Genomic DNA, 12,790 nt, shown 5'->3' on the forward strand with positions numbered 1-12,790 from the left:
AAGCGATAAACCCAAGTTCTTAAATCTGCACATCCTCTCTGTGGTGGGTTCCACAGGCGAATCAAGGGCGTGAAGTCACTCCCGCAAGTGACTCCACTCAGCCGATGACGCACCTCGCAAACCACAGACAGTTATAGGGCAATCACAATATACTATCAACAATCACCAATTCCAAATCCAATACCAATATGATATACAACAACAACAACAACAACAACAACAACAACAACAACAACCAACTATCAACAATGTCATGTAAACAATATTGAGCAGGGCCGTCTTTGGACCCGTGCGGGCCGTGCGGTTGCACAGGGCCCCCAATTTTTTGGGTCAGAAATCAAAGTAAAAGAAAGAATAAATAAATACAGTACACTAAATATTCAATGAATGATAGTGTCTTGGTGGTTAGAATTGAGTTTTTATACATAAGCGTCCTCGGTTCAAGGCTTGAAATACATTTATGGACTTTTTTTATCCTTCTTTTTTAAGATTCTATGTCTTAAAATGTTATATAGGGCCCCACACTACAACAATATATACTTGTAATGGCATTTATCTAGTGGCAAAACATGAAAATGCCACCTTTGTTATATTTGAGTGACATTTAATTTGACAAATAATCTAAATGCCGCCCAAGCATATTTTGGCCCAACGCGCGCATAACTATCCTTTACCGCTCTTATTTTCACCTAAATTATTTCGCTCCTTTAAAAAAAAAAACACTAAAAATCATCCATCACAAACCCTAGGTTCATAGATCGGTGCTTTCACCCTACAGGTTTGCTCCTCTTCTTCATCTTTTTTTAATCATCAATCATATGCCATCGATTTACCTAATTGATTTGAACATTTTTGTGGTGTTTTATCAATTTCTTAAGCTGATATTTCCGATCAGTTAAAGTTTTTTTTCTTTCATAAAGAGTATAAGGAGAAATTAAAATAGAATCTAGAAATCCCAAACAAAAATTGATTAGTAATTATTGTTCGCTGATCGGTTATCGCATCTCGCTGCTCCCCTCTCCCTTCTCCGACATTTGATTTCTCAATTACTTTGAAACGATTACAGGCCAAACCCTTGATCGGTTATCGCGCTTCTCGGTTATTACTGGTAAATGTTCATTTTTTTTCCATTTTTAATTTATATTTATTATTGTTATATTATCATTTGGTGTTTGATTAGTAATTGTTCAATATTCATTCATATCTAATGGTATTGTGATGCACTGATGCAAATAGTGAAACTGAGTTTGTACTGGGTTCGTTGAATTTAGTTGTGCAATGTGTAAAGAGTTGCCTTTCACATGTTTGTGGAAATTCCTCAATGAATTTAGGTGTGCTTTGTTTATCCATTCACAAAATTATAAGATATTTTAATTGCTAAATTTAATAAAATAGTATAATATTTTGATCCCAAATGTGATTCCAAACAATGTTATTTCCTGGACATGATAAACAAATTTATGTTATGCTATCAGGATCATGGATGGTAGAAATAGCAAATGGATTGCTAACGACAATCGGTATGAGTAGCCAAGTTTTGAATGCTAAGCCTGGTAATGTACCACAAGATCAATGGATTTTTTATTGGTTACTTACAGGAGTTCACCAAAAGGGAAGGTATGATTTGAACGTCTAACTTTGTTATTTTTTGTAAGAAGGTTACCCAAACTTGTTTTGATCATTTTGATCACCATAGTTTTAGACTTGTAGGAACACTGCTTAATAATTACCATTTGGAGAAAGGAGAATGTCACAAAGGAACTTAATGACTATTCAACTTGCTACTTAGTCTTTCCATTCATATAATATTTAACTATATGTACCAAAAAAAATATTAACTAAAGAAATAGAATATCATGTTGTGAATGTCAGGTGTCCTGGTCAGCATACGTTAGTCACATTAGAGCTTAAGCATTAAAATAGGTCGAGAAGACAGTGGAATATTGAAAGAGAACATTGCTTGCACATGGTATTTAATATGAAGTATACCTTGAGTATATCGTATCAGCTGTCGCGGCTTAATTTGGTCACTACACCATAAACGAGGCTAATTTTACTGCCCTGTGAAGTGTGAACAAGGTTGTGCTATGTAACTTTGACAACATCCTTGTCTTTTTCTTGTAAGCATTAAACGTGAAGTTAGTGTTTCATAAAGGTGTACTGCAAGAAACTGAAGAATGTCTAAGTGAACAAGGCTTTGTTGTGTGAAACTTTCGTAGACAAGATTCACTTATTTTTGTTAATTATACAGCAAAAATCATAATTCAAGGTGGAGCTCTTAATGAAGTGAGTCGTAGTGGTACTACAACATTAATGTAATGGTACTGACATTGTGTACCAAGTTAAAGGGGCATAGATTCTATAATTGGTTCAAATAGTCTATAGTTAGTCTTTTAATTTGTTCAGCTTAAAACTTTTGTTAAAATGGACAGGAACGCAGTGTTAAAAATAGACAGAGTCTTGAGTGCCAGGTTATGGCACACAGCTAGATCGACAAGTTTTGCGTGCGTGATTAAAGAACACGTTTGTGATTTTTTTCCTACGTTCATAGTTTCTTAGCTTAGAGCTTATATGTTTTTAATTGCTGTAATGTGTCGTATGGATTTATTTTTTACCAGGCTGTTGATGGAGTACCACCATCCCGAGCTCATGTGTTCTTGGAGACTCGTAAGAACCGAAAGACTGAACCTACTCGTATGGATGAAAAATCAACGCAAGCAGTGGTGAGAACCATGTTCAACTCTCAATTTAATTAAGAGTATCTTTTACTAGATAAGAATTTTGGTTTGATTTGTGTGAATTCCACGGAGAATTGTAAACTTTTTTTTGGGTTGCTTATAGGAAATGATCAATGACAAACTAAATGATATGCCAAACAATGAAGAGGTCACAAATGGTGTTGTTACTTAGAGTTTAAGACCAACTCAATTTGTTACTGACCTGTGAGCTTTGGTTCATTACTCACATATTTTGCATCGTCACCACCATGAGTGTTGAGGCAATCGGTTATTCAATAGGACCTATTGCACAGTCCCGTTTTCTACTGACGTACAAGTGTACCTTGGTCGTTGTTGGGCTGAAATATTTGTTGTTTTCTTTCATGTTCGAAACAGTTGCATTCCGTGTTTCTGGATGTGAGAAAATTGCGACGGATGGCTGGGATTCGAATTACGGAGAGTGGAACAGTGAAGGTAGAATGTGTTCTGAACTGGTTCACCTTCATTTTTGCTCGACTAATACCTTATGCACTGATACTGATCAAACTTGTAAGAGACGCCTCCAAGTTCGACAAGGGTATGGAGAATTTGCTAATCTGTCAGCCTCTGATACTTCGAGTCTTCATGGAACCAGAGCTAAGATATGGAAGGACAAGGTGTTAATAGAGATTTTGATTAGATGTTAATGGAGAATGAATGCAGTATCTACTTGATATATGCTTTCTGTAATGACAATTTTTATTTCAATATTATATATGATGTTATTTTATGTTTTGTCAATTTTTTAAGGAATTAATTTTTATTTTATAAAAAAAATACCAAATAGCAAAAACGCCTAAAAAAATGTCACGTGTATTATGGAACTAAAAAAAGAATTAAAGAAAAAAAGAAAAATGGTGAATCTCAAAATACATAGAAAGGGTTCGATGGCGTTTATATAAGCCTTTACCAGCATATTCAACAAATGCCACTATAACTTTTAGCGACATTGAATTAGGCGGCATTTACTCAAATGCTGCTATTGTTTTTAGTGGCATTTACTTATGCCGCGAGAGCCCAAATTAAACGCCGCTATAGTTGTGCTATGTTGTAGTGCCATATCTAGAGTTCGCACAGGGGCCCCCAAAACCCGGAGACGGCCCTGATATTGAGTAGGGAAACTCTACCTGGAAAGCAATCACCAAGATCGTCACAATCAGCTAAACATAATCGTTCTTCAGCGAAATCACTTCGTATAAACACACAATCATACAATCACAATCTAACATCAATAATACTCCCCCCAACCCCCAAATTACCCAATTAGGGTTTCAACTAAAATTAATGAAACGATATAAAAACTATACTAGGATCTTACTCACAATGCGACGGTCTCAACGGCGTAAAGAACTCAACGATCCGATGACTCTAGCCCTTAGGATTTGATAGCAATGTGAGAGAGGAGAACTACGGAGTACTTTTTATACAACATTAATTTTCCAAAAAAAAAACAATTTATAGAACCCATAAAAAGATATGCGAATTAAAGCTAGATTTGCAGGGTTTTTTTAACTTCTTTTCTTGTGATCTTGAAGAAACTACAGTAATGGTGTCATGGACACAGCCACCCTAACCATCAACCTTCGACCTCAATTATCGACACCCATATTTTGCTTTATTTTTCACCCAAAACACGTGTTATAGTAAGGGAAGGATGTATAATTTTCTTATGGCCGTTGATTTTACATTATTCTACGTGTCAGCATATGAATATATGAACTGGACCATCCAGTTCTTCAACGAACTTGAGAGGATCCGCTCGCGTTTTCTTCATCATAGTCTTTTAACATGGTAAGAGAGATCATGACTAAAGACATACTCCCTCTCATCCAAAACAAACATAACGCTTGATTTTTGGCATTATTCATGGTCGTAGGAGATCTTTGATATTATTCTTAATTTATAAGACAAAATATAGTCATATAAGATCTTGTTTGATTTTTCGTCATGAATGTTATAAGAATATGAAAATTTTAATTTTTTTAATGATGTGTAACTAAAGATATTCACGTTGCAAACGTGCATCGGCAAGTGTGATAAATCAACTGTTACATTTGGTTTCGATGGGAGGGAGTAGGTATGATAATTTAAATTGGTCCTTATGAGTTAGCTAGGTTGAATTTATTAGAGTTTATCAATTAGTAATATGCTTTATGTTTAGTTGTTTATCAATTAGTAATATACTTTATTGAAATTATTAGAGTTTATCAATTAGTGAAATTAATTAATATGTTTTTATTCTTTATCAATTGTTACTCTTAAATGCAATGTTTAATGCATCACTAATGTCGAAAATATTGTTTGAGACATTACGATCAATTTTTTTACAAGCGTATTTTGAACTTCCTGGATTGTAAATGTAGTCGCAACTCCAACTTAGCAATACATCTGACGTACTTATTTTCATCTACATTGCAAGGTGTACTCGATGGATTCTTTGCGTATTGAATCCGTGTCAGTGTTTGAACGTTTTCTGGCTTTTCTTCGATTAATTCGAGCATAGCAATACATCTGACAAAAGCAAGAGGTCAACTATTGAAAGAAATTGAGGAAACTCAAACCAATGTAGGAAGTTCAGATGCATTACTCCAAATCTACACCTTTGTACATCCGGACTCAGAAAGTTCAGTGCGAAGGAGGGATGCCGGATTACGGTAGCCGGAGAAGGAGATGCTGGTCGTCGGAGGCTGGGTTGCTGGAGGTGAAGGGGCTCGAGACTAGGGGTGTTCATTCGCGGTTCGGTTCACCGAACCTCTAATGTAATTCGGTTCGCACACGGTTCGGTTCGGCAAAACTCCGAACCTAAACCGCACCGTTAGAAACGGTTATAAACGGTTCGGTTAACCACTTTAAATGGTTATTAGCGGTTCGGTTACCGGTTAACCGATAATCTTTCTATATTACTTTTTTGTTTTCAGTTTTCGTTAATTTTTGGGAATTTTTTCTAATAGTTTAATTAAATTTTCATTATATATTATACCCAACAATAGAGGTGGCAAACAATGACACGACACGAAAACACGACACGAACCCGACACGAAATTAACGGGTTTGGGTTGAGACTTGAGGCTTAATGACCCATTTATGTAAGTGGGTCGACACGAACACGACACGATATTTAATTGGGTTGGGTTAGGGTTTGTAACGCCCCGTAAATTTCGGACCGTTAATATATTTCAGAAATAATTTATTAATCAAAGAAAATTTGATATTTAAGGTAATTAAAGTAAAAATAATTCAAAGAAATATAATTTTATTATATTTTGAAGAAAAGTATTTATTTTGATAGTTTTGAAATGTTTAAAAATAGTTTAAACCGTGTAAAATCTTTTATTTCGAAATAAGGGCGTATCGGGGGGAAAATGACAATTCGTTTGAACGTTGGGTAAACGAATTTGGAAATGGGTCATGTGAATACTCAATTTTATTGTAATCTCGTGTTTAAAGACTTTGGACTTGACGGAATTTGCGTTTGACTTACGGATTTAATTATTATTGAAACGAAATCAAACCGACTCGTTAAAAATCCCGACTAAAAATTCCGTACGTACTTTTCTCCTTTCCTTTCTCCTTCACGCGCACCAGCCCCCATTTCCCTTCAATTTTCTGGTTTTTTTTTATCTTCATCCCTAACATCTCCCAAAAACACCATTAAACATAATTCAAGCTCAAAATCGTCATAAATCCTTCGTTTCTTGTCCGTTTTTCGCGAAATTTACCTTTCCGGAATCCCCTCGCCACGATCTACAACTTAGTATGTTCTAATTTCAGTTTTCATTAAGTTTTTTTTAAGACTAATTTTCGGAAATTCGGTATTTGTGTTTAATTTTTGTGTTTTTATTGTTTAATTAGGTGAAGGATTGGAAGACGAGTTCGGGGACTCGTATATTGTAGAGGATAGCGGTTAGTTGTGGTTAGGATTTCGGTTTTGAGGACTAATTGCTCATTTTCTAGCTTAAGGTAACATATTTCGAGCTACTCGACGAATTATCGTCACATGTTTTTGATTTTTGTATGTTTGGTGAATTTTTGTTTGGGTAGTAATTTTTCACATGTTAAACTTAGTTGCATGCAAGCTTAATTTGTGCCTTTTGGTAGTTTAAATTATCAAAATTGAATTGGGGACGATTAATTAATTTTCAGACGGTCTTATAATGTATAAAAATGAAAAAAAAAAGAGGAGAAATGGTCCGGCAGCGGGCCCGGCAGCAGCCGGCAGGCCGTGGCAGGCCCGTGGTAGGCCCACGGCTAGCCCATGGTTGGCCCGGGTCGGTCCGTGCTTGTTTCGCGGGTTTTCGTGCAATCTTGGTCTTTCCGGGTTAATTAATATTAGAATAGTATAAGTAACAAAAGGGTAGTAATTTGAATTGAAGCATACTAGTAACAAATATTATGTTAACGGAAAAATTGTGCTTATATTAATAGTTATCACATGTTAGGATAGTTTACAAAATGAAATTGTAATTAATAGGCTCAAAATGAATTTTATAGCTATAATTGTAATGCTTTGTTGATTGTCTGAAAACGAGCCTTAGTCCCTTTGACCGATGCGATGTCGATTAATTGAGTGATTGGTCACCGCAATTTGACCCGTACTGTCGCAGGTCTGGGGTTGCGGGTAAAAATTCGGTTGAATGAATTAGATAATCAGCCTTTTTCTTGTTTTAGGCCATTTATTATATCTCTATTTCACATGTATAATTAGTTGAATTTAAATAGCTTCCTATTTAGTTAGTTGAAATTAAATAGCTTCTTATTTTGTAGTAATGGCCCTAGTTTCCCCTAAAGCCTTTTATATTGTTATAATTGCTAGGATTGGAAATTAGTATTGAATTCTTATTGAGGAACTGTTGGGATTGTATGCTGTAATTAGACATTTATATAGCTTTCACATGATAGAATGTCGAAATTGATGTTGGTAAGCTAAGTAGGACTTTTTGCCCTCTTAAGGTTAAGTGGGTGTCTTACTTGACTTGTGTGGTGTTTTGGGTGGTGTGAGCTAAAATATTCAAGTTTGGGACTAGGCTGTGACTAGGTCCTAGGTGAGTATTTCGGCCTTCATCATAGATAGGTCTTTATAGTCTCTGACGAGTATATGTTCACTGCTTGATAGCCTTTGTGTTCCTGACTAGTGGATGTTTATCCAAGTTGGGGCATGACCTCAGGTACTAATTTTGATAGTATGGGGTCAGCTTAAGTACTAGCCGACCCTTCGGTGGTGTCCTTAGGGTACTCACTTCACTTTGTTTAAAAAAAAGTTGTGAGTCTTGGGTGCGGTGGTGTGTATCCGCATATCTAGGTCTGCGCAGATTTTAGGCTAGGGTTGTGTTGTCTCTTGGCCATGTTTTCTTAATAGTAACCGCTGAGCCAAGATACCGGTTCGATTACCTTCCCTACCTCGTGGTATAGACTTGAGTTACAAAGTGACTATTGACCGTACTAAGAACTTATGCCTGTCTTTGATATATTGCCCTTTCTTGTATGGTGATTTTATGAATTAATAGGTGAGATGTAAGCGGTTCTGATTGATAAAGTTTGGATTACTATTTGAATTATATGATTCACATGATAGTTTAGTTTGGTCAGTTAGGGGTCATTTGTTAGAATACATGATAAGTAAATGGTTTATCAAATTGTTTACATGTTACATTACATGTTACATTAATTTTGACGATTCGTGGCTGGGAGGACTCGAAGTTACTCCCCACTGAATTGTGGCTTTCGTGTTTGTATAAAATGCGATTGACAGGTTGTTGATGCTTTGTTTGGGGTCACAGACGGCTAGTGAGCAAGGAACCTTGGACCTAGTTTTGGCTATTCTATTAGTAAACCTTTTATACTTTTGGTTTGTATATAATTTGAAGGGACATATGTCTCCCTTTCTATTTTTGGTTTGTATCTTTATATTGCCGCGTCTTAAGCTATGTATGTAAATTAATTTATCAGTTGTTGCAGGGTTTTTGACACTCTTCTTGAGTTGGAATTGGTTGTGAATGGTTTAGTTAGAAAATTTTTGAAATTGCTTGTTTTTGGACTAGTTGAACCATTTACAAACATATCCTACCAGTTTTTCTGTAGAAATTACGCATTTAAGTAATTAGATAACGCTAAATATCAAGGGTGTCACAGTTGGTATCAGAGCCTATTGCTCCCGACGCACGTTTGTGCACCCCACTTAGAAATCACTTGACCTTTAAACAATAAACTTGAGAGAAGGGTAGGATGGGTAGAATTAGGATTTTATGTGGTAGTCTGTTTGTGATTGCTAATTGATAGGTACTAATTAATTTTCTTCTTTTTAAGATGGCTCCGCCAAGAAGAGATATTGATGATGCTATCTTACTAGTTCTTACCCAAATTCTTCAAAATCAACAAAATCAACCAGCTCCTCCTCACTTTCTTTGAGGGTACTCCTGGCACCTATACTTGGGTGGCTAATCAGCTGACCCGAATAAACACTCCCACTTATGGTGGAGAGATTGATCCAGCTGCTCTTACAGGGTGGTTTCGGGAGTTGGAGAAAAGCTTTACTCTATATGATGTCAAGGAGGAACATAAAGTGAAGCTAGCCTCTCATTTCCTTGTACGAGAAGCAGACCGGTGGTGGTCCATGACTGGGCCTACCGTTTCAGCTGAACCAGGATTTGATTGGGTACGTTTCAAGGAGTTAGTGGAGGCCCGTTTCTATCCTCAAGAGTTGAAGCAGCAAAAGTTGAAGGGATTTATGGAGTTGAAGCAAGGAAGCCTTCCAGTTCAGGCCTTCACCGATAAATTCAACGAGTTGGCTCATTATGCAACTCGATTGGTGAAGGATGACAACGAAAAAGCTTTCTTTTATCTTGAAAAGCTCTCCCCTAAGATCAAAAGCATGGTCCGTCGGGATTCCACTAGCTTTGTTTCCATCTATAATGATGCTTTATGGGCCGAGAATTCATTGAAAGAAATTGAAAATGAAGCTCGTGCAACTAGTTCTAGTCTTGGCAAGAGGCCTTTGTATCCTTCTTCTAGGCCCTTTACTCCTTCACCCAGGTTCATTTCATCTCCCTCTGACCCAAACAAGAGGAGATTTGTTTCTAATGTTCAAGCTAACCGGGGCGGTCAATCTTCAGCTGTTAGTGATAATAAAGGTATTAGAGACCGATTGTGCTATAACTGCAAGAAACCAGCACACCCTGGTAAATGCTTCATTGACCCTATCATATGCTTTACTTGTAACAAACCGGGTCACAAGGCTAATGTTTGCCCGGAGAGGAAGGTGACAGCTCCTACTGCTCCTGTCGTCCCAGTGAGGCCTGTGAGGCCGAAGGGCCGGATCTTTGTTATGAGCCGAGCTGAAGCTGAGGCACATCCTGATATCATTACCGGTACATTTTCTATTTGGATTATTTAATACGAATACTCTTAACTATGTTGGTCCTGCTCAAAATACTCCAACCGTTCTTTTAACTACCAATATACCCAAGTATTACCCACCTTCCCTTTGAATAGAATTCGTGTAATGTTAACTTGTTATAGCATGTTATTTTAGCATGGGCCCACTATTTTATTTTCTATACTTCATCTTCCTCCTTCCTCTGCTACTTTATCTTCTTCATCTGGTAAATTTTTTGTTTTCAAATTTCATCTCCCCCTTCCGTTTCAAAGGCACTTCTTCCATTTCCTTCGTTAATTTTTCTCTCTCTTCTACTTGAAGCACCCATCATCATCTTGATCAATGTGGTTTGATTAAGCCACTTCCCATATACAAGTGATCATAAGTCCAGTCCCAATAGGATACTCATGTATCTCTTTCCCCTTACCAACATCAACAAGTTCTGCAAACATGGGATGTACACCCGGCAGACTAAAAATCGTCAAGATTTGCCATCTCCCTCAACATTCCCAAAGCTTCTCCAAACATCCCATTTTGAGCATTTCCAACTATTACGGTGTTCCATGAAACAGCTCCCTAGATTCCCTACACGGCATAGTCTCAAATATTTTCTGAACACTATTTTGTTTCACTCTAGAAGTACCCATTTCGTCAAAATCGTTCGTGGCCGAAAACCGACATCATCACAATATATCTTTCGTTGAGGCATTTCCTCGAACATATAAGGGGCATTTCGCGCGCAGCAATTTGGAATACATGTTCATAAGTGCATTCCCATTATACATATCAAATCAATACCAATCTTAACAACAAAACAATGAACACATTCACCAAGATCCAAATTTTCAAGAAAATACAAGACTTTGTAAATGAAGGGAACACATTATGATCTGGGTATAACCCAGAAACTCTAAATTGGTTAAAATTAAGATTTATAAAAAAATCCAGAAGAAGTGTAACATGTAACCATAAATTTCCAAGCAATAAGTGGGGGTGATGAATCATGAAAATGGGTGAAAATGTTGATTTTTTTCATGTAAGAGATTGATTTTGAGTAAATAAGAAGGATGGACGAGGGATTATAAGTGTTGAATTTGTTGTGTTTGATGAATTGGGCATGAAATTGTTTGAAGGATGGGTTAAAACGGTTTAATAGGGAGGGTGACTTACTTATCAGGTCACCGGTCACACTATTGTAATATAAGCGAATGAGTTAAATAGTTGGGTATATTGGTAGTTAAAACAAAGGTTGGAGTATTTTGAGCAGGACTACTATAGTTTAGAGTATTCCTATTAAATAACCCTTTCTATTTTTGATGCTCCTTGTTTGGTACTATTTGATACGGGTGCCTCTTTATCTTTTATTTCAATAAAACTCTCCAATAAATTATCACTTGAATCATCACAAGAAGAAAGTACATCTATATCTTTACCCTCTGGGGATGTCTTTTCCTGTTCAAAAATCTATTCGGATATCCCTATTTCTATTATGGGATCAATATTTCCAGCAAATCTTTTCCAATTTCCACTTGAAGAATTTGATGTCATTTTGGGCATGGATTGGTTACATACTTATCATGCTCGATTTGAATGTCGAGACCAGAAAATAATTCTTACAAACCCTTCAGGTCACCGTGTGTCTTATCAAATGGTTAAAAGACAAACCGGTACTAAACTAATTTCTGCTATGAAGTTTGTCAATGCAATGAAAAAGGGTCATCAAGCCTTTTTGTGTATGGTGACTACTTCTGATTCTTCTTCTCTGCCTCCTAAAAAGAACATTCCTGTAGTATGTGAATTTCCCGATGTTTTTCCTGATGAGCTACCGGGAATTCCTCCTGAAAGAGAAGTTGAATTTGCTATTGATCTTATTCCTGGTACCGGCCCTATTGCTAAAGCTCCTTATAGACTGGCACCGTCTGAAATGAAAGAGCTGAAGACTCAGCTGGATGACTTGATTGCCAAAGGTTTTATTCAACCTAGCTTTTCACCTTGGGGTGCTCCTGTTCTCTTTGTAAGAAAGAAGGATGGATCTATGCGATTATGCATAGATTATCGTGAGCTTAACCGAGTTACTATCAAGAATAAATATCCTCTTCCTAGAATTGATGATCTTTTCGATCAGCTCCGTGGTGCTTCTACTTTTTCTAAAATTGATCTCCGTTCGGGCTATCATCAAATTCCAGTCCGAGAAGCTGATATTCCTAAAACTGCTTTCAGTACGAGATATGGTCATTTCGAGTTTACGGTGATGCCATTCGGTTTGACCAATGCTCGAGCTGTATTCATGGATCAGATGAACCGTACTTTCAGAGAACACCTCGACAAATGCGTTGTAGTGTTCATTGATGACATCTTGATCTATTCTAAATCTGAAGAAGAACATGTCCAACACCTTCGTGTTATTCTAGAGATTTTGCGCCGTGAAAAATGGTATGCTAAATTCTCTAAATGTGAATTTTGGTTACCTAAAGTGACCTTCCTTGGTCATGTCATTTCAAAAGAGGGTGTTATGGTTGATCCTGCCAAAATTGAAGCCGTTGTTGATTGGAAAAGTCCAACCAATGTTTCGGAAATCCGTAGTTTCCTAGGCTTGGCGGGTTACTATCGACGATTTGTGAAGGATTTTTCAAAGATTGCTAGGTCGATGACTCAGCTGTTG

The 12,790-nt window shown here is 36.8% G+C and overlaps 1 protein-coding gene and 1 long non-coding RNA gene across 3 annotated transcripts; both read left to right on the plus strand.

Moving 5' to 3' along the window:
* Positions 1-638: 638 nt before the first annotated feature.
* On the plus strand, positions 639-3,491 carry LOC141606373 (uncharacterized). 2 transcript variants are annotated; one of them, XM_074425467.1, is made up of 5 exons: positions 639-778; positions 1,067-1,108; positions 1,476-1,617; positions 2,619-2,723; positions 3,114-3,491. In XM_074425467.1, exons 3-5 carry the CDS (start codon positions 1,573-1,575, stop codon positions 3,378-3,380), a joined length of 417 nt encoding a protein of 138 aa, XP_074281568.1. In that variant the 5' UTR covers positions 639-778; positions 1,067-1,108; positions 1,476-1,572; the 3' UTR covers positions 3,381-3,491. The 2 variants fall into 2 exon arrangements, with proteins under 2 accessions (XP_074281568.1, XP_074281569.1); XM_074425468.1 differs by lacking the exon at positions 1,067-1,108.
* A 2,827-nt stretch (positions 3,492-6,318) lies between these two features.
* Positions 6,319-8,812, plus strand: LOC141609338 (uncharacterized). Its single transcript, XR_012527364.1, has 3 exons — positions 6,319-6,510; positions 6,609-6,716; positions 8,506-8,812. It is a non-coding gene; the product is annotated as an uncharacterized LOC141609338 (long non-coding RNA).
* The last annotated feature ends 3,978 nt before the right edge of the window (positions 8,813-12,790 follow it).

This window comes from Silene latifolia, chromosome 10, assembly GCF_048544455.1.
Source record: "Silene latifolia isolate original U9 population chromosome 10, ASM4854445v1, whole genome shotgun sequence".
Taxonomy (NCBI): Eukaryota; Viridiplantae; Streptophyta; class Magnoliopsida; order Caryophyllales; family Caryophyllaceae; genus Silene; species Silene latifolia.

Excerpts from the sequence above, each read along its gene's own strand:
- LOC141606373 (XM_074425467.1), top strand. The coding sequence starts at position 1,573 with ATGGATTTTTTATTGGTTACTTACAGGAGTTCACCAAAAGGGAAG. Across the intron at positions 1,618-2,618 it reads GGAGTTCACCAAAAGGGAAG|GCTGTTGATGGAGTACCACC; the intron begins GTATGATTTGAA and ends ATTTTTTACCAG. Across the intron at positions 2,724-3,113 it reads AAAAATCAACGCAAGCAGTG|TTGCATTCCGTGTTTCTGGA; the intron begins GTGAGAACCATG and ends TGTTCGAAACAG.